General features: G+C 36.3%; 6 protein-coding genes across 12 annotated transcripts; 1 reads left to right on the forward strand and 5 right to left on the reverse strand.

Annotated features, from left to right (window-relative positions):
• The first annotated feature begins 207 nt into the window (after nucleotides 1-207).
• Nucleotides 208-1,605, forward strand: LOC18043255. Its single transcript, XM_024185570.1, has 5 exons — nucleotides 208-256; nucleotides 368-494; nucleotides 1,043-1,157; nucleotides 1,247-1,429; nucleotides 1,510-1,605. The coding sequence occupies exons 1-5, from the start codon at nucleotides 208-210 to the stop codon at nucleotides 1,603-1,605; spliced, it is 570 nt and encodes a 189-aa protein (XP_024041338.1).
• Nucleotides 1,606-3,197: 1,592 nt separating this feature from the next.
• Nucleotides 3,198-6,974, reverse strand: LOC18043256. Of its 3 annotated transcripts, none has more exons than XM_024186650.1 (10): nucleotides 6,762-6,968; nucleotides 6,562-6,645; nucleotides 6,375-6,449; nucleotides 6,180-6,275; nucleotides 5,953-6,063; nucleotides 5,767-5,841; nucleotides 5,572-5,667; nucleotides 5,114-5,359; nucleotides 4,311-4,478; nucleotides 3,274-3,909 (listed from the first exon to the last, which is right to left on the reverse strand). In XM_024186650.1, the coding sequence occupies exons 1-10, from the start codon at nucleotides 6,849-6,851 to the stop codon at nucleotides 3,475-3,477; spliced, it is 1,476 nt and encodes a 491-aa protein (XP_024042418.1). In that variant the 5' UTR covers nucleotides 6,852-6,968; the 3' UTR covers nucleotides 3,274-3,474. The 3 variants fall into 3 exon arrangements, with proteins under 3 accessions (XP_024042419.1, XP_024042418.1, XP_006435879.1); XM_006435816.2 differs by having other exon boundaries at nucleotides 5,114-5,338; nucleotides 6,762-6,966; XM_024186651.1 differs by lacking the exons at nucleotides 6,180-6,275; nucleotides 6,375-6,449; nucleotides 6,562-6,645 and having other exon boundaries at nucleotides 3,198-3,909; nucleotides 6,762-6,974.
• Nucleotides 6,975-7,994: 1,020 nt separating this feature from the next.
• Nucleotides 7,995-12,238, reverse strand: LOC18045602. 3 transcript variants are annotated; one of them, XM_024186415.1, is made up of 13 exons: nucleotides 11,901-12,238; nucleotides 11,659-11,823; nucleotides 11,301-11,396; nucleotides 11,063-11,197; nucleotides 10,884-10,952; nucleotides 10,719-10,815; nucleotides 10,525-10,627; nucleotides 10,159-10,369; nucleotides 9,940-10,053; nucleotides 9,039-9,170; nucleotides 8,773-8,853; nucleotides 8,392-8,508; nucleotides 7,995-8,218 (listed from the first exon to the last, which is right to left on the reverse strand). In XM_024186415.1, the coding sequence occupies exons 1-13, from the start codon at nucleotides 12,015-12,017 to the stop codon at nucleotides 8,132-8,134; spliced, it is 1,524 nt and encodes a 507-aa protein (XP_024042183.1). In that variant the 5' UTR covers nucleotides 12,018-12,238; the 3' UTR covers nucleotides 7,995-8,131. The 3 variants fall into 3 exon arrangements, with proteins under 3 accessions (XP_024042183.1, XP_006435881.1, XP_024042184.1); XM_006435818.2 differs by having other exon boundaries at nucleotides 11,063-11,215; XM_024186416.1 differs by lacking the exon at nucleotides 11,301-11,396 and having other exon boundaries at nucleotides 11,063-11,215; nucleotides 11,901-12,237.
• Nucleotides 12,239-12,462: 224 nt separating this feature from the next.
• On the reverse strand, nucleotides 12,463-16,937 carry LOC18045603 (mini-chromosome maintenance complex-binding protein). The gene is made up of 14 exons (XM_006435819.2): nucleotides 16,728-16,937; nucleotides 16,350-16,463; nucleotides 16,154-16,261; nucleotides 15,923-16,039; nucleotides 15,511-15,555; nucleotides 15,019-15,135; nucleotides 14,732-14,890; nucleotides 14,330-14,404; nucleotides 14,063-14,176; nucleotides 13,681-13,883; nucleotides 13,444-13,579; nucleotides 13,119-13,346; nucleotides 12,957-13,024; nucleotides 12,463-12,867 (listed from the first exon to the last, which is right to left on the reverse strand). The coding sequence occupies exons 1-14, from the start codon at nucleotides 16,893-16,895 to the stop codon at nucleotides 12,753-12,755; spliced, it is 1,767 nt and encodes a 588-aa protein (XP_006435882.2). The 5' UTR covers nucleotides 16,896-16,937; the 3' UTR covers nucleotides 12,463-12,752.
• A 981-nt stretch (nucleotides 16,938-17,918) lies between these two features.
• On the reverse strand, nucleotides 17,919-18,983 carry LOC18045604. The gene is made up of 3 exons (XM_006435820.2): nucleotides 18,459-18,983; nucleotides 18,282-18,345; nucleotides 17,919-18,182 (listed from the first exon to the last, which is right to left on the reverse strand). Exons 1-3 carry the CDS (start codon nucleotides 18,735-18,737, stop codon nucleotides 18,013-18,015), a joined length of 513 nt encoding a protein of 170 aa, XP_006435883.1. The 5' UTR covers nucleotides 18,738-18,983; the 3' UTR covers nucleotides 17,919-18,012.
• Nucleotides 18,984-19,340: 357 nt separating this feature from the next.
• LOC18045605 (potassium transporter 2) lies at nucleotides 19,341-24,589 on the reverse strand. Of its 3 annotated transcripts, none has more exons than XM_024185975.1 (10): nucleotides 24,337-24,589; nucleotides 24,041-24,143; nucleotides 23,710-23,944; nucleotides 23,387-23,629; nucleotides 23,251-23,304; nucleotides 21,918-22,178; nucleotides 21,715-21,767; nucleotides 21,467-21,584; nucleotides 21,043-21,297; nucleotides 19,341-20,676 (listed from the first exon to the last, which is right to left on the reverse strand). In XM_024185975.1, exons 2-10 carry the CDS (start codon nucleotides 24,077-24,079, stop codon nucleotides 19,553-19,555), a joined length of 2,382 nt encoding a protein of 793 aa, XP_024041743.1. In that variant the 5' UTR covers nucleotides 24,080-24,143; nucleotides 24,337-24,589; the 3' UTR covers nucleotides 19,341-19,552. The 3 variants fall into 3 exon arrangements, with proteins under 3 accessions (XP_024041743.1, XP_006435885.1, XP_006435884.1); XM_006435822.2 differs by having other exon boundaries at nucleotides 24,041-24,148; XM_006435821.2 differs by having other exon boundaries at nucleotides 24,041-24,148; nucleotides 24,257-24,589.
• Nucleotides 24,590-24,844: the final 255 nt, after the last annotated feature.

The following is a 24,844-nucleotide window of genomic DNA, read 5'->3' on the forward strand; positions in this document are numbered from 1 at the left end:
GTACTAAATTTTGAAGAAAAAAATTTACAGTTAGTATTTTAACATCTGGTGAGTTTTAAAACATGTGAGGAAAAATGGATAATCTTGCGCCAAACAAGAGGGAGGGTGTTAGTCATTTTCTCGTGCTGTTATTATTAATTACTGCCACCAAATTCCATGCAATTTAATAGAGAAATAAACCTGAAGGGTAATCTTGTAAGTTGAGATATGAATAATGTTTATTATTTATTCGTTGTGGAGAAACTGAGGCAGTCAGGTGCGAAGCAAACCGGAGGATCATATAGATTTGAGAGTTCATATCCCTTCTATAAACAACAGCCTCATCCGAGCTTGCTGTGTTGATAGAGGTAGAGAGAAAGCTGAGCAGATTACGTACGTACACATACACATAAACTAACCACCGTGGTTTCTAGGGAGCACAAGAAAGCAGCAGCACTGCATGAGAAGCTGCAACTTCTTCGTTCAATTACTAACTCTCATGCTGTAAATTCCCTGTCCTTCTCTGAAGCCTTTACTTTATTGGCTTAGTCTCTTCTTAGTATTCATTACCCTATAGAATCTTTATATATACACGTACTCAATCGAATACAATTTTTCTTCTTCTCTTTCTTATTTCTTCGCTGGCCATTTTTGTGTCACGATTGCAAATCCTTAGTCAATTACTGGCCGTTCTTTTTCCAATTTGTTCTTCGCTGATTTTATTGTTGAATTCTTCAAGATGAGATTGAATTTGACAAGCAGTACTACTTAATACAAAAAGTGCTCATAGAATTTAGAGATAGACAAGTCCTTTTTGTTGAGAGAAAATTTTCTATTATCACTTCGGTACTTTATTGACTTAAAAAAGAAAAAAATATTATCAGTTCTTTTTGCTTGTTGAATGTTTGTTTTATTACTATAAATAAATAAATGTCAACAACACTGGTTAGATAAACAGAGAGAGACTGTAAAGGTACAATTTTTGGGTTCTAAATAATATCGAACTTGATTAATATTGAATTTGATTATGTTACTTATTCAATTTGTTCTACTGGCGGCTGAGCAAAACATCAATCATAGTGGACGCTTCAAATTACATTGAAGAGCTAAAACAGAAAGTAGAAAGATTGAATCGAGACATGGAAAATGCTCAAACTTCGAGTGACCAAAATGCATTGCCCATCGTGAGCTCAATTCTTAATTTTTCTCAGATTGCAAATTTTATTTGGCAAAAGTTGTGTTAACGAAAGTGATTTTGTCGATATTTTTACCGCAAGTGACCGTAAAAACCCTACAAAAGGGCTTTATGATAAACGTATTTTCAAAGAAAAGTTGTCCGGGCCTGCTTGTATCAATACTTGGAAGCGCCTTTGAGGAGCTGGCGCTTAATGTGCTGGAAGCTAGGGTTTCTTGTACGGACACATTCAGTTTACAAGCAATTGGAGGAAAAGTAAGAGAGTGCATATCGGTGATGACATATTTGATGTTTTATCTTTCATTGAATAATTTAAAACTTTTTGCATTTTTCAGAATGAAGAACAAGGTGAGACCATTGATGCACATGTGGTGAAACAAGCTTTGTTGCAGGTTATTAGGAACTGGAGCGAGAGTAATGAACAAGTGTAATCAAATTCCTTCTGTTATAAATATAGTTTGCCGCTTAATAATTTCTTTTGGTTTACATTGTACCTTGTAGAGGTTGGCAATATTGTTAATTACCAAAAGGAATTGCTCTTACGTTAATTAAAAAAGTGGGTTGAATTTCTGATATCCAAATCAAATGTAAGTTTCAGAAAGTACTTATAACAACTCCTATGTTTGCCCAAGAAAAGGATGGAGGGGTGAAAAATCATAAGGTACGCTTGTGATCCATATTTGCTTCCATGCATGAATATGAATCATAAGATATACACTTACTATATAATGTCATATATCATTGTCACTTCTTCGAGCGACAAACAATTTAATTATGACTGTCCAAACTATTTGAAATTAATTCTAAATCCATATACATGGTTAACTAATTTTGTAGTAGTTGTAGTATTATTAAGGTCCATTTGGGGTTATAGGTTAACTAATTAATGAAAGTCAAGATCATGCTTGATTATTGAGATTAAAAAGAGTAATTGTAGAGAGCCCATTTCAACACCGAATAAGAGTAAATAAAAGCTAAACTAATTATAAACTTACTTCAAATTTTAAATTAGTTACAAACTTACCTATAAAATTTAGCTTGGAGGGGGTGAGATGGGGTTGATTGGTGCCGTGATATATCATTTTTCGATTTCGAAGTATCTCTCCTTCAGCAAATTTGGTGCTCCTATGTCATATGAGAGACAGAGAGTCATGTGAAAAAAAAAAAATATGTATGAAATGAAACGTGAAAAGAATATTTCTGGTGCCCCAATGAATGCAGTTGTAACTTAAATAGTTCATTTTTTTTTTTTTTGTTTTCTCGAGCCAAGTCTTCTTTATCATTTATCTTACGTACAGCTGATTAATCTCAACTTCAATTATGAATATAGGGTCGACATATGAACGGTATGACAAAATTAACTTTTGTTTTCTCTTTGATTTAAATCTATCAGAAGATAAAATAATATGAAGATTATGAGCTGAACTTTTATAATTACTGAAGTTGGGAAGCAATTCCAAGGAACATGCATGGGACGTTGTCACAATAGATTAAAAGGCAATATTTATGCCCACTAAAATAACCTTTTAATGTTAATAGTAATAAACTACTTATTGATTGATTTGTTTATTAACTAATGTGTTTAATGATAGTTATTTATTAATTTTATCCTACTACTATATTTATATTTGTTGAAGTTATTTTAATAAAAAAATATAATAGTCATTTATAAAATTAAAGGGTTCAAGTGACCATTAATAAAACTAAAAGAATTTAAGAAAATTTAAAGGCATGGGCAGCTATTCCCCCAATTAATATTAATTTAAAATTTAAAATTAATATTTACCAATTACCTGCTATATTTTAATTAATTATTTAATTATCTATGATATTAAATGAATGATTCCAATTCGAACTCTTAAATTCAAAGGTCTACACTCCACTATTAATACTGTAAAAAGCACATATATAGCATCATGAAAAAATCCCTAAAAACGAACTACGTCTTCGTCTTTCTTACTAGTGCCGAACAGATCTAGTGCAACTATTGATCTATACATTCTTAAACTTTGCAACAACAGTCTGAAACAAAAGTATTTATTAACACGAGAATGAAAAACGGAACAACTATTGATCTATACAACCACCACAAATTAAGATTTCAACGGAACAACTATCCCCACAACTAAAGAAGGAAAAACGACCATTCCGAGTCAAGAGATGGATGGAAACATAACATAACAGTCTGAAACATAAATATTTGTTAAATATGACCAAATCAAAAATAAAAGATAACTTCATCGATCAGGTAATAACCCAAAATCTTACATTCTCCCAATTGATCAGACTCTGGAAACTCTTCAGGTTTCGCGACACATAACCATTGCCATTCTAACCAGCTTAAGCATAAGCGGATACTTGTTTGCAAAGTTTATAAATTTCACACAGCATATCCGCTCCTCCCCCTCTTCAACAATTAACTTCAATGCAGCCTCCAACAATGCTTGGTGTCTACAACAATATGCTAAATATAAAACCTCAAGATCATTTGATGAGATCAAAGACGAAAGGCTATGGCGCGCGCACAACTCCCCCAAGTACTGGATATCATACTTGTAGGCTGCCTTAGATAATGTCATAATATGTTTCTGCATCTTTTCCTCAGGCAAGCTCCCAACATAAAGAAACTCTAGAAGAGGCTCAAGCTCTTCACGACTCTCAGGCAATTCGACTATCCCACCACGTCCATACGATCCATCTAAATTTGGCATGCCCAAGATTTTTGATCTTGCAGCCTACATAACACAACAAAAATATCATTTAGCAAATACATATTTATTATTAAAAAAAAGTTTGCGTCATTCTCTCCTGCAGGCGTCTGCAATCTATAGAATCTCAAACAATATGCAAAAATTTGCTAATATGCATATGCACTAGAGTTCATGACTCCAGAGTCTAGATCAACACAGACAAGGACAATGCAATTCACTTTATGATGAGTGATACTGCCAAGTGGCGTTGACTAGTCGGGTTCGGTTAGAAAATGTGATTAGACGTATTCCATAACTTCAACATTAGTTAGAAAATTGAGCTACAAGCTCAATTGCTCATCATATAGTGACCGAAGTTGCCAAGTAGCTACGAATACATAAATGAGAAATATTAAACAGAATAAGAGAAGAAGAGAAATAATTACAAGTACGCTTTTGTGTGCAGGCATGAGAGTCTCGTCATTGCGAGGTTTGAGTTGTATGTCAGGGGGAGTTTGTTCTCTGAACGAAGCATCATATCTGAGGAATGCAGTTTTCATACGCTCCAAATCTTCTTGGCTTTTCATACCACTCCCCCATTCTGTTGGTGCACGCTGACAAAAGAATAAACAAGTATCAATATCTCGGCTTTAATTTGAACTGTAAATCAGTGTAAAAATCAATTATGATTTTCATTGTCTTATGATAGTGAAATTGTAGTATTATAATCATGTTCAAGCAATATATATAAAACAGAAGTTACAGAAGAAAAATATCTCAAACAATGCGTAATTTAGGATCGTTGTAGTCCTCAAATTTATAGCCGGTATCATGTTCATTTGTTTATGGCTCAATCTATTGCAGGCAACTAAATTAACTAGGAAGCAAATAAATAATATTACCAAATACCAATTGAAAAAAGAAAAAAAAAAAAGAAAAAAACAACTCAAGGACATCTTATGTCAGCCTCTGTATGAACAACCCAACTCTTGTAATGTAGTGCAGAAAAACATGAGGTAGCAGATCACCTTATCAGCGTACAGATATTGAACTAATGAAATATATACCCCAAGGTTACTCATTTTCAAAGCTTTGTAAATTCTATAAAAGTCCAATAATATCCTAACAGTGACAAGACTAATGGCATGCAAAACCAACAATTGAAAGAGTCCAGGCTCAGAATATACCGTGAAACTTGAAAATAATAATATGAATTAACAAATCAACTAGATTGATTAGAAAATAATACCTCCAAAATTGAATCTATAAGAGGAGACGCATCGGGGGATGGTGGTGGCGATTTGGGGAATGGTGGTAGGCCTGGACCTTTTGGCTTACAGTGGACCCAGCAAAAGAGCTGCGGCGAGTCGGCAGATGTATGGGTTGGGGTGTGCGTGATTTTGGTGGCCTTCCGGGAAGTCGCAGTCCTCATATATTTAGAACAGTTATCATGTGCATCTGGTTCTGGTGCAAGCTGTTGCAGGCAATTAATTAACTAGGAAGCAAATAAATAATATTACTAATTGAGAAACAAACAAAAATAAAAAAGAAAACCAACATCTGTCGTGAAATAAATATACCGTGAAATTTAAAAATAATAATGAAATTTGAATAAACAAATTAATAAATAATATTACCAATTCAAAAGCAGAAAAAAAAAATTCTGCCGTGAAATTAGAATTAACAAAATAGATCAGAAAATTACACCTGTATCTCCTTCAACTTGGATGGCGGCGAATCAGGGCTGTCGTCCATGGTTTGACCGCAGCCGCGTTGGTGTATTTGATTTGAGAATGGGAAAATCTAGGTTTTATGGATTTCACTTTTATTTTCTTTTATACATAAGTTGATTTGAAAATAATAATGAAATTTGAATAAACAAATTAAATTAGAAAATAATACCTCGTTTAGAGGCCAATGAAGTTCATTCACTGCAATGGAGTCAAAGCCCTTGGGAAAACCTGGATATGGCACATGCTGTTGCAGGCAATTAATTAACAAGGAGACAAATAAATATATTCAGAAAAAAAAACTCAAAGGACGTCTGTCGTGAAATTTGAATTAACGAAATATATTAGAAAATAATACCTCTAACTTATCAACCAATAAGGGATCGGGGCAGTAATTGATGGGGAGGGGTTTGGGACATGAGCAGAGAGTTGGATCGAAGACGTAGTCCTCAGGATAACTTGGCGGCATCTGTTGCAGGCAATTAATTAACGAGGAAGCAAATAAATAATATTACCAATTCAAAAGCAGAAAAAAAGAATTCTGCCGAGAAGTTAGAATTAACAAAATAGGTCAGAAAATTACACCTGTATCTCCTTCAACTTGGATGGCGGCGAATCAGGGCTGTCGTCCATGGTTTGAGCGCAGCGGCGTTGGTGTATTTGATTTGAGAATGGGAAAATCTAGGTTTTATGGATTTCACTTTTATTGTCTTTTATACATAAGTTGATTTGAAAATAATAATGAAATTTGAATAAACAAATTAAATTAGAAAATAATACCTCGTTTAGAGGCCAATGAAGTTCATTCACTGCAACGGAGTCAAAGCCCTCGAGAAAACCTGGATATGGCACATGCTGTTGCAGGCAATTAATTAACAAGGAGGCAAATAAATATATTCAGAAAAAAAAAACTCAAAGGACGTCGGTCGTGAAATTTGAATTAACGAAATATATTAGAAAATAATACCTCTAACTCCTCATCTATGGGGGGTTTGGGACCCGAGCAGCGAGTTGGATCGAAGACGTAGTCCTCAGGTGAACTTGGCGGCATCTGTTGGAGGCAATTAATTGACGAGGAAGCAAATAAATAATATTACCAATTCAAAAGCAGAAAAAAAGAATTCTGCCGTGAAGTTAGAATTAACAAAGTAGATCAGAAAATTACACCTGTATCTCCTTCAACTTGGATGCCGGCGAATCAGGGCTGTCGTCCATGGTTTGGGCGTTGGATGGCGGCGAATCAGGGCTGTCGGCCATGGTTTGGGCGTAGCGGCGTTGGTGTATTTGATTTGAGAATCGGGGAATTTATAGGTTTCGCAGATTTCACTTCAGTTGTCTTTCATACATTTTTTGATTTTTTTTCAACCCCGCACATTTTTTGTAATCCCTTTTAACCCAGAAAGTTTGGTTTTATCACGTTTAGCCCCGTCGCTTGTTACGCTGTTGGGTTCGTCGATGGTCACCGCTTGACTGAAATTTTTGTCAATTGGTTATATTTACGGTTTTTCAAATCTTTACACTGTTTTTTTTTTTTTTTTTTTTCTCTGAAGCCTTTTTTTTCCCCATCTTATTTCTAGTAATTTGTAGTGTTATTATTGTTTCATTGCTATATGTTTAGATTTCAAATTTGTGTAGCAGAGCAAGTTGCAAGGATTCGAGTCATCACGATACTATCATCAATTTTGCTGCAAACTTTAACACAAATTGCATATACATATTTTATTATTTCAAACTATTGCTGCGCCCCAAGCATTCGTTGGAAAATGTATCTCATCTTCAGTTTGAGAGTTCGAGTACACGTATACTGCACAAGTTTTTTTTTTTTTTTTCAAAGAAAGAAAAAACTTATATCGTGTAGGCTCTCACTACAATTATTATTTATTTTTTATTGAGTGAGGAAAAAAATAATGATAAATAAAAAAAGTATTCTCTAGAACTTTAACGAAGTCTAAACCAATTAACATGACTCGTCCAAGTAGGTAGAAGCTGAGTAAACCATTCAAATTGCTCTCTCTCAAAGCACAGAGACCTATAACTATGAAGACTCTAGTACCATCAATGAAGTAGTTGCAATTTGGAGCTACATTTCGATGCAATCAGTTTCAATTGCTTATATCCGTGAAACACATACCAGTTTGAGAATACATACCACATGTCATCCTTGAGTTTTTCAAAGATTTCGCATATACAGATAAGCTTTTGTTTATATTCCATTGGAAGGGGAGGGGAAAAAAAAAAAAAAAGGCTTCTGGAGTACTTGTCTAGGGATAGTATATACAATACTTGTTTTGGTATTATTCTGTATTAAAGCCTAATTAGTCTTTTTGTTATGGAAATAGAACCAAATGAGGATTCCACCTAATTTTGGGTGTCTGGGGGACTAATTCAAGTCATGGTAGATACATGGAAAAAAAACAAATTATTACTGCTGTTGAACTGGAAAATATACATTTTGCAGCCTACATTTCACAGCTAATGTACTCAAAACAAAAAACAAAGCAAAACAAAACAAAAATTAATCCTCTGAATTTTTATTTTCAAGAAGTGGGGTTGATCGAAAGCTTTGCCAGTTGCGCCTGGCGGCGTCCTAAATGAAACGCTGTAGCTATCCATAATAAACAGACCTGAAACCAAAAGAGAAAATGCAGACTTTGATTACACCGGTTGAAAAAAATTAAACCAAAGAAAAAGAATTGCATTATGAAATTCAATGAGTTCAGGAACCAAAAAAGCTTGAAGTAGTAACAATTCGAGAGGTTCTATAACATAAATCACCAAGGAGTTGGTTTATACGTACAGGAAGGGCATACAGGGACACAGTTGATGTTCTCCCATGAAGAGTGCTGAAAAGTAGTTTGTACAGTCCAGCTGCGGATGCATCTCCAAGTCGCTGGACAATTACATCTATGCACACCTGCAGCAGCATATCTTTAGAGAAACCTATGTTTTGATGCTTATTGACATTTTAACTACTAGTGCACATAACAGATGTAGCGAAGCACAAGAACCCAAGGAAATATGAAATAAATCTTAATTGTGAATATCCTATGAGGTCAAAAAAATGGTCAAATGATCAACATACGAGATGACCATGTGCTTCTGTACATAAAGTACCAAATGAATATCACATTGCCCCGTTTCTAAGAATAAAATTCAGTAATAGAGAAAATTAGCATACCTTAGCTTTGTATTTTTCCTCTTGGGAAACAACAGTAAATAGTAGTTCTCTTCCAGGCCTGGTTACAACATAAGTAACCACCTGCAAGGAATGGAAGTCTCCCAACTGTGAGGTTTACTCAACTTTAGAATTTTAGAATAACTTACTTCATAAGCACACTGAATATAGCTCTGTAATACTGGAAATTGAGTTTATAACTAATAGACGAGTCCAACAGTATTGGAGGGTAACAAAAAGAAAATAAAAAATAGTAGCTCGTGACAAACCTTTCGTATGGTCTCTGAAATAGCTACAGTCACCCAAGTTGGCCAAATTGCAATAGCAATCATATTTGAGAAGGCAATAAACGGAGCAGAGCATATGGCTACAGTAATCCCAGCAACAGAAAGGATGTGCCCCTGTACATAATTAGATAAGCGAAAATGGAAAACAAAGAAAAAGGCTAGGATCACCATATCATGATAATTCTAAGAAAACCTATGACATAGTTCACAGAAGCTCAAGTGCAGGAAATTCAATTTGAATGATCCAGTACAACTTCAAGAGGTTACGGGTTACATGGAGAGGAAACAAGGAGCGGAACCAGAGATCCAGTTCAGATAATTTAAATAACACATCTCCAGAGCCAAAATAGGAATACAGCAAGTTATCAAAAACTTGCACAGTTACTAATGGCATCTAATGTGGGTGTTGGGAGTTTTCCCTCTGAAATATTCTCATGATTATACCTTTTTCTATGGCATGATCATTATAATACATATGATTCTACTAAATATGTACAGTTTGACCATCATTGTCTATTCACAGACTTAGAAACAACCTAATCAAGCAGCATTCCACACTAGTGTTTACTCCCAACTGCACGTTAATAGGGAGAGAAATGTGACACTTATTTAATTCATAGACTCTACATTGAAAAACTTAACACTAAAAACCCAGAAAACCAGGTATTCAAGAGGAAAGTCATAGTAACAAGCAAGTAAAACATCAAATAAAAAAACATTGCAAAACCTAATCTACAGGCAGCATAACGTTAAAGTGAGTTGTCCAGCGAGAATAAAAACAGCAATAAAGCTAAACCAGGTATTCAAGAGGAAAGTCATAGTAACAAGCAAGTAAAACATCAAATAAAAAAACATTGCAAAACCTAATCTACAGGCAGCATACTGTTAAAGTGAGTTGTCCAGCGAGAATAAAAACAGCAATAAAGCAATTTATCTCAGCAAGCAATCTTCTTCTTCCAAGAGAGCTTGAAACAGTCATGGCAATAACAGTGACTTTCTGCAATTGAGGAAAGGGGTGCGCTCCAGTAAGTTTTAAATATAGTATAAAATCAATACATGCAAGAGGTTGGTAAAACATGTTAAGGGATAGAGGCTGCTTTACCTGAAAATAAAAAAATGACGAGACAACTGCACTCAGCCAAAGGAATAAAGACACGGACAACAGATAATTTGAGGAGAATATAAGCCGAAGTCCGTCTAGGATAGCCCATAGGTGAGGCTTCACTATTGAAGTAGATGACCTAGGAGAAGGTACTTTGGCTGCAGGTGCAGTCTGCCCATCAGCCCCACTTCGTGGATCAGAATCAGCTTTTCTAAGGGCAAAAGTAACCAAGTTCAGAGAGTCAGTACTCACGACCAATTCACAAGCCAGTATCAAAGTTGTAAGGCACATCAGCACGTATATCATGCAACTCATGAAACCAAAAAGATTATAAGTGATGCAATGAAATGTAAATTTATAGCAGACCTTAATGGAGGTAACTCTTCAGGACGACGAGGTATCTCTTTGTAGATCCCTTTCGACGATTGTGCAGCAAGTTCCATCAAACAAGCCGCAAAGAGGAGAAGATCTACATAGAACCAGTCCATGTCCATGGTTTAAAACCAAGTTAAAGAACGGTTAAAATTTACAAAACTTGATAACTGAATAGGAAAACATACATGGACCCAAAAAAGCCATCCCAGCGGCAAACAAAGAACCAAATAGCTGGCCAAGTGTAGCACCAGCACCAATGAACCCAAACAATCTTGAGCCTGACTGAATACAAAGTAAAGTTAATTGTGCTCAAGAACCAAAAATTTCAATCAATGCCGAAACATACAAACCTCGCTGTCCATCACATCAATCACTCTAGCCCAAGTTGAAGAAATAGTAATCAAATTAAGCAGAGCCACCTGCAAAATAGCAAATATCACCGTGATAAACTAAAGCATAAAAATGAAAATACTCAACAGAGAGTTAATTGCCCCAACCAAAGTACAAATAGCTCAACCATTGTCATTACCCAGAGGAAGAATCCCATTCTCACTGAAACATAAAACCAGCCGTGGTCACCCCAATCGGCAGAATTAGCTGTACTGCCTTGGTCAACAGCAGCCTTTGGATCCTCCTTTGCATTAGATGACACCGCATCCAAACTCTCCAAGTGTGAAACACTCTAGTAAGTATACAAGAGAAAAGACTCAAATTACTAATTTGAAAGAGAACAGCACACTATGATGTTCACACAATCCTTATCTTACCTCCAATTTCGATAAATATCCTATTGACGAAGACTGCCATAGAAGGAAGAATACAAGCAGCGATACACTAAAAAACCTGTGTATCAAAACCAAAGCCTGGAATTTCAAAAAGCACCACCTATTACAAAACAATATGTAGTGTAACACTTTCACAAACAAAGTTTCTATCTCAACTGATGTAGCATCGCATCAATTATTTTATTAACATGATAATTGTATTGTATCTATTAATGCGTGTCTACTTCATATGCTACATCATACAAAATCTGTATACATAACATAATTACAAAGCTTTGAAAAATAATTCAGCAATCAGCTCAAGCATAACAAAATGAGAAAAGAGAAATTAAAGAGTCACCTTGGCTTTGGAGAGATTAGGCAAAGAAAATATCAGAGTGGAAACAGGCGCAGCAATCAAAGTTAGAATTAATGATCCGACAAATAGACCAGGCAGTTTTGATAAACCAAGCGAGATTGCTCCTTCGTCGCGTAAAGGAAGCACAACGAAATACGCACTCAAAATCTACGCATCAAGAACATATAAACAAATAAATAATCATATAAATTAATTGAAAGAACGAGTGAAAATCGGAAACTCACGAAGAAGAAGCACGAGGAGGAGTGGAGAAGAGCAGAGGTTTCGTGGGGGTGCAGGGTAACGAACACGGAGGCGAACGCATCTAAGCGCGACTTGCTTATTATGCGCTGCATCGTCATTGTCTTCGTTTTTGTTTAATGGAAATTTTTTAAGTTTAATTTCAATTCATTGATGGATTGAGGAAATTGATTGATGATGATCGGAGAAACCAAGCTCCCACGTTCTCGTCGTCGTCGCCGCCGGGACCAAGGTCAACCGACAATTACTACAGCAAAAAGAAAATGAGTTGTTCGGACTTTGGACCTTTGGAAGAAGAACCCACTTCCAATAAAGCCAACGAAAAGCAACGCGTAGAATATTGTTTTGAAATCTATCATTAAACGAAACGAAAATGCGAATATACCCCTATGATAAATTCCTCCGTAGGAAAGGCGGTTGAAAAATCGATGCTTCAGGTATAAATGCTCGAAAAAAATGATTAAGAAACCAACTTTTATATATTGAGACTAAGACGAATTTTGAGCCATTTATGTAAATTTCTCAATACAGTTTCATCCAGGAAGACATAAACCGGTGCACCATACAAGGGAAGTCAACGTTGCTCTCTTTTCATTAAATAAAAAACTGAAAACAGATCAATGAAACAACAAATACAAGTGAACTTTAGATTTGATACGGTGGAGTGCAAGAACTCAATTCCGTTGCTACTAATTGTCCAAATCGAACACAAAAGAAGATGAACTTTCTTTGTACATCAGTAATAATTTTTAAATTACAGAGACCATAAAACAATGGTTTGAAAAATCACGTTGAGACATTCCCTGTTCATTGCGGGAATTAGGTGATTGCTTGGTTCACTTGAGCCTCTCCCTTCTCAGCCTTTCCAATTCCTTTACCATCTGCCAGTGTTCCAATGACAAGCTGGTTTCGCCAAAGCTTGCAGACATCAGGCGCCCCATCGTCAACAATCTGTTCACAGAACAATTCCAGATGTTTAACAAAACACAACGTTATAGACCATAGTGATAACATCAGATAGCAGCTCATAAGTTTCTGACCTGCTAAGATCTTGGCCACCTAAGCTCCTATCCGCTTGTCTTGCTGCAACCAGATCACTTTCTACCACCTGTTAAGTATCACCGGCCATGCGTGAATTTTCAGAAAATATCTCCCGACTATTTTGAACACAAGTACTAATTCCCAAATTGTACTTCACATACCTTCTGCATGTCTGACTCAATAGAATGTGGCAATGATCTAACACTAGCCAAGTACCATCTCCAAGCTTCTAAAGTTTCGGCAGGCACAACTTCAAAGGAAGCCGCTGAAGAAGGCTGGAAAGGTATAACTAGGTCAGCTGGGACAATATTTGATTTCCCCTCCGAAAGTATAAGCATCTGGACATCAGCAATCATTTCCATCTTATAGTACTCAAAGTTGTACTCGACCTGAGGCAAAGAAATTCATATTATAAGTCATTTCAATTGCAGGGCTAAAAAAATCCAAAAGAATCTGCATGCATCAGCAGTACAAGGAGCAAATCACCTTCTGGAACTCCATTAGATTCTTCAGCAACCTTGCATTTTCAACCCCAGTGGAGTTGAGGGTTCCTGTTTCCAATTGGGTTTCATCAATGATCAAGTGTGAGCCATCAGCTAGCTGTAGAACTCCAGGTATCAATCTGGACCAATAACCATGTTAAGTGACCAAGAAAATATAAAAACATCTTTTGTTGTAAATTTGAAGTTACTGACTGAAGGCAAGTATTTCCTAATCTGATACCTATTTGTTTGATAATCCTTTTTTGGGGCAAGTGAGGCAGTGTTAAGGTAATTCACTGTAAGGGGTATGCATTGTGTAAATGGTAGGAGATTCTGCACAGAAAGTCTAATTTGATTGCCAAACACAGACACACTTTCTTTGCTTAAACAGGTGAGATTTAGCGAAAGCTTCCCCACAGCAACATTGTCGATTCTAGCATGTACCTGCTTAACAAAAACCATTGCATTACAACCATAGATAGGTGCTACAGAGAAGGAAATGGTAAAGAAACATTAAAAATTGAGATAAAACATGTTGAAAAAACATAGACCGGCAGCCATGACAAATTGGATTAATTGGCATGACCTAGAAGTAAAACCAAGATCATGAATGAAAAATATACCCTTGAAAGAAGATGCAACAACATAAGATGAGCTGCTATCCCATCATTGCCAAGAATGGATGTGAGATGCCTCAACAGGGACTCCCTTGTCTCTTTTACCAGCTGGGGCTTCGGCTGCAGGATCAAAGATTAGATAAAGTCCCAAAAACAAGGCTAGAAAGCAAAGGAGAATATGAACTTATGGATCCTAGAATGCTGTAAGAACAATGCAGATTAACAATCGATTAATCAAATGGATAACAAAACTAAATCAGGTACACAAATCACCTCCATCATAGGGGAACTATGCAAGAAGTCATTAACATCTAGCTTCCTGTGAATAAGACAATGGAGACGTGGTACCTGCACCAAAAAGAAAAGAACAGGCTATGTAACACCAGAAATCAAGAAGACAAATGTGCAATTTATTAAAAACGGCATTTTATGAGTTCATATGGCATCCTCATGACATACAATTTGAAACCTTTCAAGAACGCCAAACGCACGTGATAGAAAATGTAAGTAGTGCACATCCTATGCATCAGTTGTCACTAGAATTTATTGTGACAAAATTACAGGGCAAAAAAAAAAACTTCTATAAGCTGGTATTTTGTGCTTTGGTGACTGCTAAAAGAAATTTAAGAAAGATATATAGAGACAACACCTTGCAGCTTCAAATGGAACTGCTACCTTTTCAGGAGGCAAATGGACCAACTCATCTTCAATGAAACCATATGAGGACTCATCTTGATCATTTTTATCAGCCATAACATCAGAATCCAAAGTGAGGACCCCAACAAACTCGAAAACTTCATTAAGCTTCAACTCAGACTCAGGACAGTCATAAATCTGCATAATAGATTAGAACTTTCGTCAGTTCTAGAGAAAACGCACCAGATGCAGTAACCATAGTTTGCGTTTCTAGGAATATACGTGCTTAGAACAACAAGGAAAAAAAGAAAAGGTAAATCATTTACCTTTACAAGACATGGAAGAGAATTTCTTTCAGCATTAGTCACAAAATTCGTATTAGAAGTGCCCTCAATTACAGAATCCTTGGACTGCGAAGATGGAGAAGCATGTCCATTCTCTCTCTAGCAACAGAAAAGGTGTAACTAGCATTAGAACAAGTCTGCACTAATAATCTAAAGAAGTAGAAATATATTTTGCGTTAAATTTTTCTATCAATTTCCTATTCCAATACTTAATGGCCAGATCTGAAATATCCTTGAGATTAATTTTAGTTATTTCCAAGAGTTTCATGAGCTAAAGCTAATGGCATCCCACTTCTGTTTCTCATTAAAGTTTGTAATTGAACTTGGCACGGGTAGGAAAGACAATGGACCATTACCTATGAACATCATTTATTTTCCCCCAATTAACTTAAGAACTCATCAAATCAATTTTTTCCTCTTAATCCAGCTAGCGCAGAAAAGAAAGGAAGCTATTGACAGAAAGTCGCTTCTTACCATCTTCTTGACACTAGGAGAACTTTCAAACTCATCAACCAAAACCTGTCATTCAACAATCAAGCCGGTCAGCATAAAACAAGAATCATACAAGTAACAAACAAATAGTGCCATTCACTTTCAACAAGCAGGAATCAATCATTAACATTAGGGTTCTATTAGCAATCCATGTATTTTCCAAAGCAATGGTCTGATTTATATGCAACCAATCTAAAAGCTCTTATGCTTCTTATCATACAACCACATCAGAAAGTTAGCTAGCTGAAAATTTTCCTCAGATAAGAACCAACTCATTGCTGCAACAAACATCTTTGTATTTACCTAAATAATGAAAGAATGAAAAGTCAAAGCAAACTAAATAATGAAAGAATGAAAAATCAAAGCAAACATGTTAGAGAGCAAAAAGTCTCACCAAATCCATGTGGTTGGAAGCATCATCCTCCATCCTCTGTCGCTTCTCTCTTTGCTGGGATGTCTTATTCATTGCTACTTCAGACAAGGATTCAGTCCAGGAATTCTGCCCTGGCACCTGAATGCAAGACAAAACTCAATAAGCCAAGTACAATCCCATCATCAAAGCAAGCCACATTTATCCTGTTTCAGAATAGATTCCATTTAGAATTGCCTGAAAACTAAAACTCACAGGAACGCAATATAACAAACGACGCTCCCAGATTCGCATATCAGGCGAAGAGCCCATCGGATACTGACAGACATCCATAAACTTGTTTGTCCTCCATACCGACCCATCCTTTAAAATAAAAACGATAAAATTTCAATGCCACAAAACAGAACAAAATGGTTACAATGATACACAAAAGGCAGAAAAACGCTTATACCTTATAAGCACCGGCATAGAATTCATTTCCCAACATATCCTGTATCATTCCCCGAAATCGAACAAGTGTGTTGGGTTGTACCCATTTGATAGTCGTCGGATTAAGAATGGGAACCTACATTAACGAATCAGTTTCATTAGATTTAACAACCCATCTACTTATTTTTCCCAAATAATAACAACCCCATCTACTTAACCAGCAAAAATTCAAGATTTACCAGGAGAATGAAATAACTAATTCATTTTTTTTCAAAATTTTGGCAATTTAAAATGTTATTTTCCTGAAACTCTTAATTTAATGGGCAATTAAATTCAGTAAAGCGAAAAGAAATTGATTAAAAATAGATCTAGGGTTTTTCAATGAGCAAGTGTTAAGTACATGAGAGAGGGCGCCATCTTCGAATAGAAATTGACGGAAGAGATCGACAGCTCCCCAGTCCTTGCCATCAAACGACGCCGGATCGGCGCCCGACGCAATCGCCTTCTCGAAAGTTAATCGAACGGCGCCAAGTGGGTTCGCTAGACAATCGTACTTCGGACCAACCATTTCTGATTCTCGCTCTTTTCTCTCTGACTGCGAATTGAGAGAAGCAGAAGCTGTGGCGGCAAGTTTAATATGTAAGAGGAGATTTTCCCGCCAAATCATAGTGGGCCTTTGGGCTCCCGCCCTTTGATTGGTCGGGATTGTTAACTATTGTCTCCTTTTTTGGGCTTAACGGCCCATTTATTGACAAATTTAAATTTTTCCATGTTTTTGGATTCGATTCGTAAATTGGACACAAAACAAAAATCTTTAAACTAATATTGTTTTATATCAAAATTTTAAAAAAAAATCCTTAATTATCTAGACTACTCATTCCTCCAACCATTAAAATCTCTTGTGATGTTACAAATTGTAATCTATATATTCCTTAGTACGATAGGGTTGGACTCTATTAATTATAAAGAAATAAAATTAGAGAGAAATTATTTAAATTAGCTCAAATTAAGGTAAATTTACAAAAATAGATATTCGCAACATAAATGCTCCTAAGTCAACGATCGACAAGTGATTTATGTTTGAAATGCTCATTTTTAACTATTAAAAATTAAGGAAACAAAAACGGTAAATGAGCTACTTTTGTATATTAACCTTAATTTTTAAGTTTTTTTTATACTTTGTCCTCGAACATTAAAAAGAAAAAAAATGCTAATCCACAAGTATTACAAACAAACGTGAAAGCAGAAAGAAATATCACTTCTGCATAACTTACTAACAAGAACGGTGAGTCGTATAAATTAGAAAATAACATTATCGCACAGATTCTTAGGTTTGTACAACACAATATTTTATGATTCTATTTAAAATTAAGGTGTTGTAATTTAAAAATTACAGCTGTTGTAAAAAAAATTGTAATTATAAAATATAAATTAATAATATATTATAAATATAAATTTTAAATAAAAATTTTAACAAAATTATTAAAAATATAATAAATTTTTTATTATATAAAATAAAAAATTATATCAATAAAACTTCTAAATTTCGGCAACTATAATTTTTAAGCTTAATTATCCAACATTAATCTCAAACGCACCCTATCTATATAACACATACATCAATAGCTAAGAAGCAAGTCAATCGAGACAACAAAAGCAACAGCAGCCATCCATTTCCATCCAATTCATCTAGAAAAAAGCCTGGTGAAAAAGTTTCCAGAATTGGCCTTCTCCAAACAAGCAACATGAACATATCTTCCCAACTTGTCGACTTGCCTTGGTTCGCCTCTGGTATCTTTCTTGCAAACCTTGCATGTCTTGTCCACCCACCCTTCTTCAACGTACCCTCCATCCACTATTTCCAGCATCAGAAACAAGAAAACAAATCAATGATTTTCAAAAACGACTAGTGATTGTTTTCACTTGCGACTCAAGCTCAAAGTAATTTAATTACCATCTATATAGGATTTGAAGAAGTCCTTGTACGTCCCTCCAATCTTTCTTCTAAGAGCCCCATACTGCGCATATTCAGTAACCCAGTTGAGATTTTTTATGACCGTGCGCAGAGCAATAAACAAAAAAGAAGATTTGTTTTTTTTTTTTTTTCTTGTTGCCATATATTATTAATTACCTGCTCTCTGCTCATTTGGCTACCCGACCTGGTGGCTTTTCTAGCGTCCTCAAGAAGCTGAGCATCTTCTCTAGACCTTACTTGAGAGAAATCGAGAGCTTCGGTTATGTTGCTGAATAAGGATTGCGTGCTCTTCTTGGGGTCTTGCTCTTCCTTCTTGGCATGAACTCTGAGCGTGGAGACTCTGTTGAGCCTGTAACTAGACAAGTTCTGAGCAAATCCCACATTTGAGGCGAAACCACTAGGTGAAGGTGACAAATGAAGAGCCCCAAATCCCATTGTAATTCGCTGTTCCCTCCCTTCGCACGAGAAGGCAGCTATTGAAAGTTCCAGGTATTTATATTAACGTGCATGTGTGTATGTCTTGTGCCTATTTGGACCACAAAATCACAGCTTAAAGAATCGTTGCCACTCATAAAACCTGGTGGTTAGTGTAAGACTACGTGGCCTTTTGAAGGACTATCGTATTTGAGAGAACATTTTGATTTTGCGACTGCTTCTAAATTCGTAAGGGGGAAAGAACACCAGAACCTGTGGTTTGCTCCAATAAACAGTTCGACCCTCATTGTTTCGGGAATGACTAACTTTAAAAAGGGAAATTTCGTCTATATTCACAGATATAAGGATATTTTAGTAAATTAGTAATACTCTTAATTTTATTCAAATAAATAAATGAAATTAGATAATTACTTAAAAAGTGACGGGGTCTACTTGTCGTGCATGGGTCTTTTTCCCATTCATAAACTGGAATATCTTCATAAATTCTTGGTTAGCAACAAACTCGAGATTCTCAGAAAACATTGCCACATTTTCTGCAGATCAGAGGGAAGAGGTGAAGGAATTTTTAGTACACATAAGATGCGATGCCAACGAAAAACCAGATTTTACATCTCAAGATTCGAGAAAGCCATTGGTTTCATGTAGGATTTTCACATTTCTTTTACCATTAATGGATGATTACAAGTACATCATTATGGGAAGAAGTTGCTATTTTCTTTTCTACAAAACCCTGTTAATCTAAGGAACTTCATTACCACGCTCACTTAAGCAGTTCTCTATAGATGAGACGACAAAACTACTCTTACATAATAAATCTACACAACATAGACCATGCCGACTTCTAGGAGAGACACCGGTGGCACCTTGAGTGCTACATCTGGCCCCCGGCAGTTCCTTCGCAAGAAATTATATCCAAAGTTAATGGCCAATCTCTTGAGGAGAGATGATCCTTGTTTTGCTCGGACATGAGAGTGTCCAAGTATAAATGCAGTACCAGCCTGTTGAGCCGCAAATAAGTCTTCTAGTTCTTGTTGTGATTGTAGATTAATCTCAGACTGCGCATCAGTATCGGACTGGTCATCGATGGCAAATCTCACCCTTCTCTGGACTGCCCTGACGGGTTCCATTTCGATGACATCTGTGACACTCTCTACTGAGGTAAACCCACCTGATACATTAGCTGGCTGTAATGTCTCCTCAATCTCATAAGCTGGAGCACCGGATAGCGACACTGTTCCAATCACAGCCAATCTGCCATCACTTGTTGATTCATTAGATCGGGATGTTACGGCATCATCAGTATACAAATTAGTCCTATCAGTTTTGTACCAATCATAGCAGATGAAATCTGCCAGTCTATCGACTAGTTCAGATTCAAAAGAGTCAACATCCTGATGAACGTCGCGGTATCCATAGCGGACAATGCACCTGTAGGATCGATGAGCTGCAGGACCCACACGGCCTACAAGATACCGCTCAGCAGGGGGCACATGGGGAACAGGTACTGATTTTACACATACAAAGACAAGGATGCGGTGGAAAGCAGGGAGGTTGGTGACAAAGCGGGAGAAGTTAGCAGGGATGCCGGAAGTGAGATCAGTAAAAACTAAGCCAATGCCAGGAACTCGAGCAATTCCCAAGCTTGGACCCAAAGCTAGAAGCCATTCTAGCGATACTTTGTTGTGCAGGTCAAATTCATACTTCTTAATGGTGGCATAGTGCCAAACAAACATGATGGTGGTTAGGAAAAGAGCAAGTAGGATAGGAAGCCATGCACCTTCTCGGAATTTGGTCAGTGAAGCTGAGAAGTAAAGCAATTCAATGGAGCCAAAAAATAGCAAAAAACAAAGAGCTAGAATTGGCGGTTTGTGCCAGCAGAGAATGATAACCAGGGCAGTGAGGCACGTGGTCACAAGCATTACAGTCATTACAGCTAACCCTGCAACAAATTACAGCAATGTCATAATGTTTCAACTTCATGAATTCACTTCAATTACTCTCTCCTTAATATCATTAATTTTTTTTTGTGGGGTGGGGGATGGAGTCTCATCAATTTTTATTCAGATAAGCAAAGGGCAAGCCAATTATTCTTTTGAAAAGATAATTATCATTGTCGGGGAAATGGAGATAGGCATCCATGGATATATAGGCAAAAATTTATCAAAGCAGACAGAAGAACAATTTTCAAATATTTCACTCAATGAAATAAGGATAAAAAACTATCAATTAATAAATGAAGATAGAGGTTTAAATAGAGAGATCTAGTATCTGAAAATAGATAATCAATTCGAAAGTTGTAACTTACCAGATGCATTCCCTATGTGCTTAGTGTCTCTAAATCCAATGGTCACAGCAATGCAGAGAATCATGAGAACCCAATTAATCTCAGGAATATATATCTGCCCATGAATCTTGTCAGAGGTGTGAACAACCTTGACTCTTGGGAAGCAGCCAAGAGATTGGCTCTGGTTAATAATAGAGAATGTTCCACTTATAATTGCTTGGCTTCCCACAATAGAAGCAAGAATCGCGACTACAAGCACTGGCCACCTCACACTTTCTGCACCCAAAAACTTGAAGCAATTATTTTCATTCCAAAAGATGCAAATATCCTAGTAAATTGAACAAGCATCAGTTGACATGCAGCTGTGTACTAGTTACTTGCACATCAAGGGTCACTTTTGCTTTTATTAAAATTAAAAGGAAAAATAAAACTGACAAATGAATACCTGGAACTGAGACAAAAAAACTGATCTGGTAATTGGTTTCGTGATGCTTCGATAAGTAAGCAGCTTGCCCCATATAAGCCAATATAAGTGCCGGATAAACCAGAAAGGTAAAAGCAATCTGTCTCAGGTAAAGCATAAAGAATTAGAATTCTTTTTACTAGGCAGCTTAGACTCAACCAGACAACACACAGATAGAAAACAAAATTTATATACCAAAAGTTCTAATAGAAAACATTTTTCAAATGTACCTGAATTGCAGCATAAGAGAAGTGGCCAAGATCAGCAAACATTGCCTCCGACCCTGCATAGAGCAACATTCCATTGTCATTCCTTGTTCATTGAATTATATTTACATAACATAACAATGAAGAATACACAGATTTCAGTTTTGTATCAGTGTTTAACTCTTTGACTGATATGTTTATCGTATGTGCATATATTCCAAACTGACCTGTTATGCACAACAATATACCACCCAAAGACATCCACCCCCGCTTCCTTGTCTTCTTCAGGAACTTGAACATGTAATATGGAGAAAGGGCTTGATAGACATGAGAGTTCCAGTGGATTATATTGTATAGGCCAAGGGCACTTATGCAGAGTAGCCATATCAAAACAACTGGTGCAAACAAAAACCCAACCCGATGGGTGCCATAGTGTTGGAGTGCAAAAAGACACACTATGATGAAGCAAGTAATTGGAATCACCGCGTCTGCAAATAAAGGCAGAAAGTATAGGTGAAGAACATAATGAATTATCACAACAAAACTAAAAATTAACTTAAAGCTTCAGCAGTTTAAATAACCCTTGCTGAAAAGAAAACTTTTACCCGATTTTCTTTTATGGAGGCTTCAATAAATTTATAATAAGTTTGGTAAAGCCAAATTCCCACAAGTGGCATCAAAATGTTTTACAATTACTGGTACATTGATGTCCACAACTTGTCCATAACTACCATATAATTGTTCCATGAAAAATGTATTTTCTCTGTATGTGTGGAACTTAGCAACTTATTCTGGTAGCTAATTAGTTTCATCTATTTTCTGCTACATTACTGGTCAGCAAATACGGACAACAGCAGAAACTGTGTAGTGGTCAATGTATTGTAGCACAAAACTAGCATATGTTTCCACAAATTTAATAGATCTCAACTATATGATGGTGCTTAATCAAATACTAGATAGCTACACTATTCATTTTCAACCAGACTATATTTTCTGACTAGCAAATTATATCACAAATATACATCACTTTTTATTGCCACAGTGTTGTATTGTTTACTATGTAATAGTCAACTCATAATATTTCCTAGAACAATGTAGTAGATAGGATCAACTTTGACTCCAGACCACAACTTAAGCAACTTGAGTGGTCCCTGCTTCAGTCAATGACAAGATCGATGACAAGATGGAGCATCTATCCTGAATGACCAGAAAGAGACTCCACCTTACTCCTTTAAAATCTATATCAATTTTTAAAGTTTGCCACTTCACCTATGACAAAGTGAAGTAAATCTACTACTGGAACAATCTGTACATGCCGAATAGAGACGCGGTCACTGTCTTCTCGGTTCTCCTGAATGATCAAAATAAATATAGATCCTGTTCAATCTTAAATTTCACTAGGAAATAGTCAGGTAACTAATTCTAAGCTTCAGCTTTCCTGTTGTGCTTATGCCCAATTCTTAGAGCTCAATAGAGAAAGCATTTTATCTCATTTACTGTCTTGAATATGATTTAATTAATACTTTTAAGATATTAAAGACTAAAAGCTAAGAAGCTTACACTGGTGATGCTCCTTAGACATGAAAAACTCAAGACCAGACACTGCCGAGAAAACTACATTTTAGAACAAAATTTGTTAGTTAGCGAACAGAGAGAAAACAGTTGCCAATTGAAGTGTTACTGGGAAGGTCTTTACCGGAAATGGCCGGAGTAAGAAGTCCATCTCCAATTACCATACAAGTGCCAAGTAGAACCAAGATAAGCAAAGCAGTATGCAAGAACTTGTGCTTCTCAAGATACATTTTGACTCTTGAACTGTTCTTCTCCGGGGGCTGCTCCAGTTTATAAGTAGAGAGCGCTTCATCAGCAGCCTGCCTATTGGGCAAAAGGCTTACCTTAGCATGCCGGCATATTGATGAGTACAGGGCGAAAGTACCACCTGAAAAATATGCACAAAAGGTTTCGATTCAGCATCAAGCTTAGCCGAAATCTGCCATGCTCAATAATTTGGGTACTTACCCTCTCCATTGTCATCAGCTCGAAGGACTATAAAGACATACTTGAACAAGGGAACTAAAGTCAGAGTCCAGAAGACAAAAGATAAAGCTCCAAAAATTTCTTCATTCGTGTTTGAATGTTGAATGTCTTCTGCAAATGTACTCTTGTAAACATACAGTGGGGAAATGCCCAGGTCACCATATACAACCCCAAGGCTTTGGTAAGCTAGAATCAATATTGTCTTCCAAGAATCCTTCTGAAAATGCAATTACACATAACGACCATAACTAATTATGCTGAACCAAATAGAAGGGGGAAAGAAAGAAAAAAGAAAACTGCAGTTAGCTCATACCTTTGAAGAATCCCAACACTTGCCATGTTCAAGATCCATGGTTACCAGTACTCCTCAATCTCTAACAATAAGTTTCTGGTTTTTAACTCACTTATGAGCAGATCTGCACTGAAAAAGTAGAAGAAGCGTTGATAAAGTAACTAAAAAGAAGCGAGAATTTTTTAAAATAACTGATAAGAGCATTAAGGAATTTCAAAGCGAAGCCCATCACTACACCCGCAAATAGAGAAGATACATTCATAAAAGCAAGTCACATTCCCCAACTTTTCAAGACACCCACATGCCATCATCCATACCTCTAAAAGTCTAAATTCCAATCACATCCCCACCAAACTCATTATAACATCTAAGAAAAAAATCCCTTTTGTGAAATTTATTTAGGTAAAGAAGAACACTCAAAAACTTCAAATTTCAATTCAATCCCACAAGCATTGAGGCTCAACCACTCTAGAATCTTCCGGTTAAAGCTCATAAATGAAAAGGGTCCCTCATTTTTCATCTACAGTAGTCTCATTTTCACCCTTTTCTTACACTAGAATCAGACAAACAGTAAACTCATGGGCACAAAATTCACCTAGAAAAGACAAAAGCAAATACTACAAAAAAAGAGCACTGCACTGTGCATACGTAATGTAATGCAAGTCCAAAAATGAAAAAGGGGTCACATCTTTTTCAGAGGGGAAATACGAAACGAAATAGGAGAACGAGAATCTTTGCGTGATAGCAGCCAAAAGGCAGAATCACGTGAATTCAACGACAGTTAACATTTCTTAAAAACTGTTACCTTTCTTAAAGCCATATAAA

The sequence above is a fragment of the Citrus clementina genome, unplaced genomic scaffold (genome assembly GCF_000493195.1).
Source record: "Citrus clementina cultivar Clemenules unplaced genomic scaffold, Citrus_clementina_v1.0 scaffold_4, whole genome shotgun sequence".
In the NCBI taxonomy this organism is placed as follows: Eukaryota; Viridiplantae; Streptophyta; class Magnoliopsida; order Sapindales; family Rutaceae; genus Citrus; species Citrus x clementina.

Bases quoted from the DNA above. Each gene is read 5' to 3' on its own strand.
- LOC18043255 (XM_024185570.1), top strand. From the start codon at position 208: ATGAATAATGTTTATTATTTATTCGTTGTGGAGAAACTGAGGCAGTCA. The intron at 257-367 runs GTGCGAAGCAAA...AAAGCTGAGCAG, and splicing joins GGAGAAACTGAGGCAGTCAG to ATTACGTACGTACACATACA. The intron at 1,430-1,509 runs GTAAGAGAGTGC...TGCATTTTTCAG, and splicing joins TACAAGCAATTGGAGGAAAA to AATGAAGAACAAGGTGAGAC.
- LOC18043256 (XM_024186650.1), bottom strand. From the start codon at position 6,851: ATGGCCGACAGCCCTGATTCGCCGCCATCCAACGCCCAAACCATGGAC. The intron at 6,450-6,561 runs GTATTATTTTCT...TGCCTGCAACAG, and splicing joins CCATAGATGAGGAGTTAGAG to CATGTGCCATATCCAGGTTT. The intron at 3,910-4,310 runs GTAATTATTTCT...TGTGTTATGTAG, and splicing joins CTGCACACAAAAGCGTACTT to GCTGCAAGATCAAAAATCTT.
- LOC18045602 (XM_006435818.2), bottom strand. From the start codon at position 12,017: ATGACGATGCAGCGCATAATAAGCAAGTCGCGCTTAGATGCGTTCGCC. The intron at 11,824-11,900 runs GTGAGTTTCCGA...CTTGATGCGTAG, and splicing joins CCTCCTCGTGCTTCTTCTTC to ATTTTGAGTGCGTATTTCGT. The intron at 11,397-11,658 runs GTGACTCTTTAA...TTGAAATTCCAG, and splicing joins CTAATCTCTCCAAAGCCAAG to GCTTTGGTTTTGATACACAG.
- LOC18045603 (XM_006435819.2), bottom strand. From the start codon at position 16,895: ATGGTTGGTCCGAAGTACGATTGTCTAGCGAACCCACTTGGCGCCGTT. The intron at 16,040-16,153 runs GTGAGTTTTAGT...TCTTGCATTCAG, and splicing joins GTTTGTTATATTGCGTTCCT to GTGCCAGGGCAGAATTCCTG. The intron at 14,177-14,329 runs GTGATTTGTGTA...TTGATCCTGCAG, and splicing joins ATAGTTCCCCTATGATGGAG to CCGAAGCCCCAGCTGGTAAA.
- LOC18045604 (XM_006435820.2), bottom strand. From the start codon at position 18,737: ATGGGATTTGGGGCTCTTCATTTGTCACCTTCACCTAGTGGTTTCGCC. The intron at 18,346-18,458 runs GTAATTAATAAT...GAATATGCGCAG, and splicing joins GCCAAATGAGCAGAGAGCAG to TATGGGGCTCTTAGAAGAAA. The intron at 18,183-18,281 runs GTAATTAAATTA...TGCTGGAAATAG, and splicing joins CTTCAAATCCTATATAGATG to TGGATGGAGGGTACGTTGAA.
- LOC18045605 (XM_024185975.1), bottom strand. From the start codon at position 24,079: ATGGATCTTGAACATGGCAAGTGTTGGGATTCTTCAAAG. The intron at 22,179-23,250 runs GTAAGCTTCTTA...CTTTATTTGCAG, and splicing joins GTCTAAGGAGCATCACCAGT to ACGCGGTGATTCCAATTACT. The intron at 21,298-21,466 runs GTATTCATTTGT...TTTTGGGTGCAG, and splicing joins TTTTTTTGTCTCAGTTCCAG to AAAGTGTGAGGTGGCCAGTG.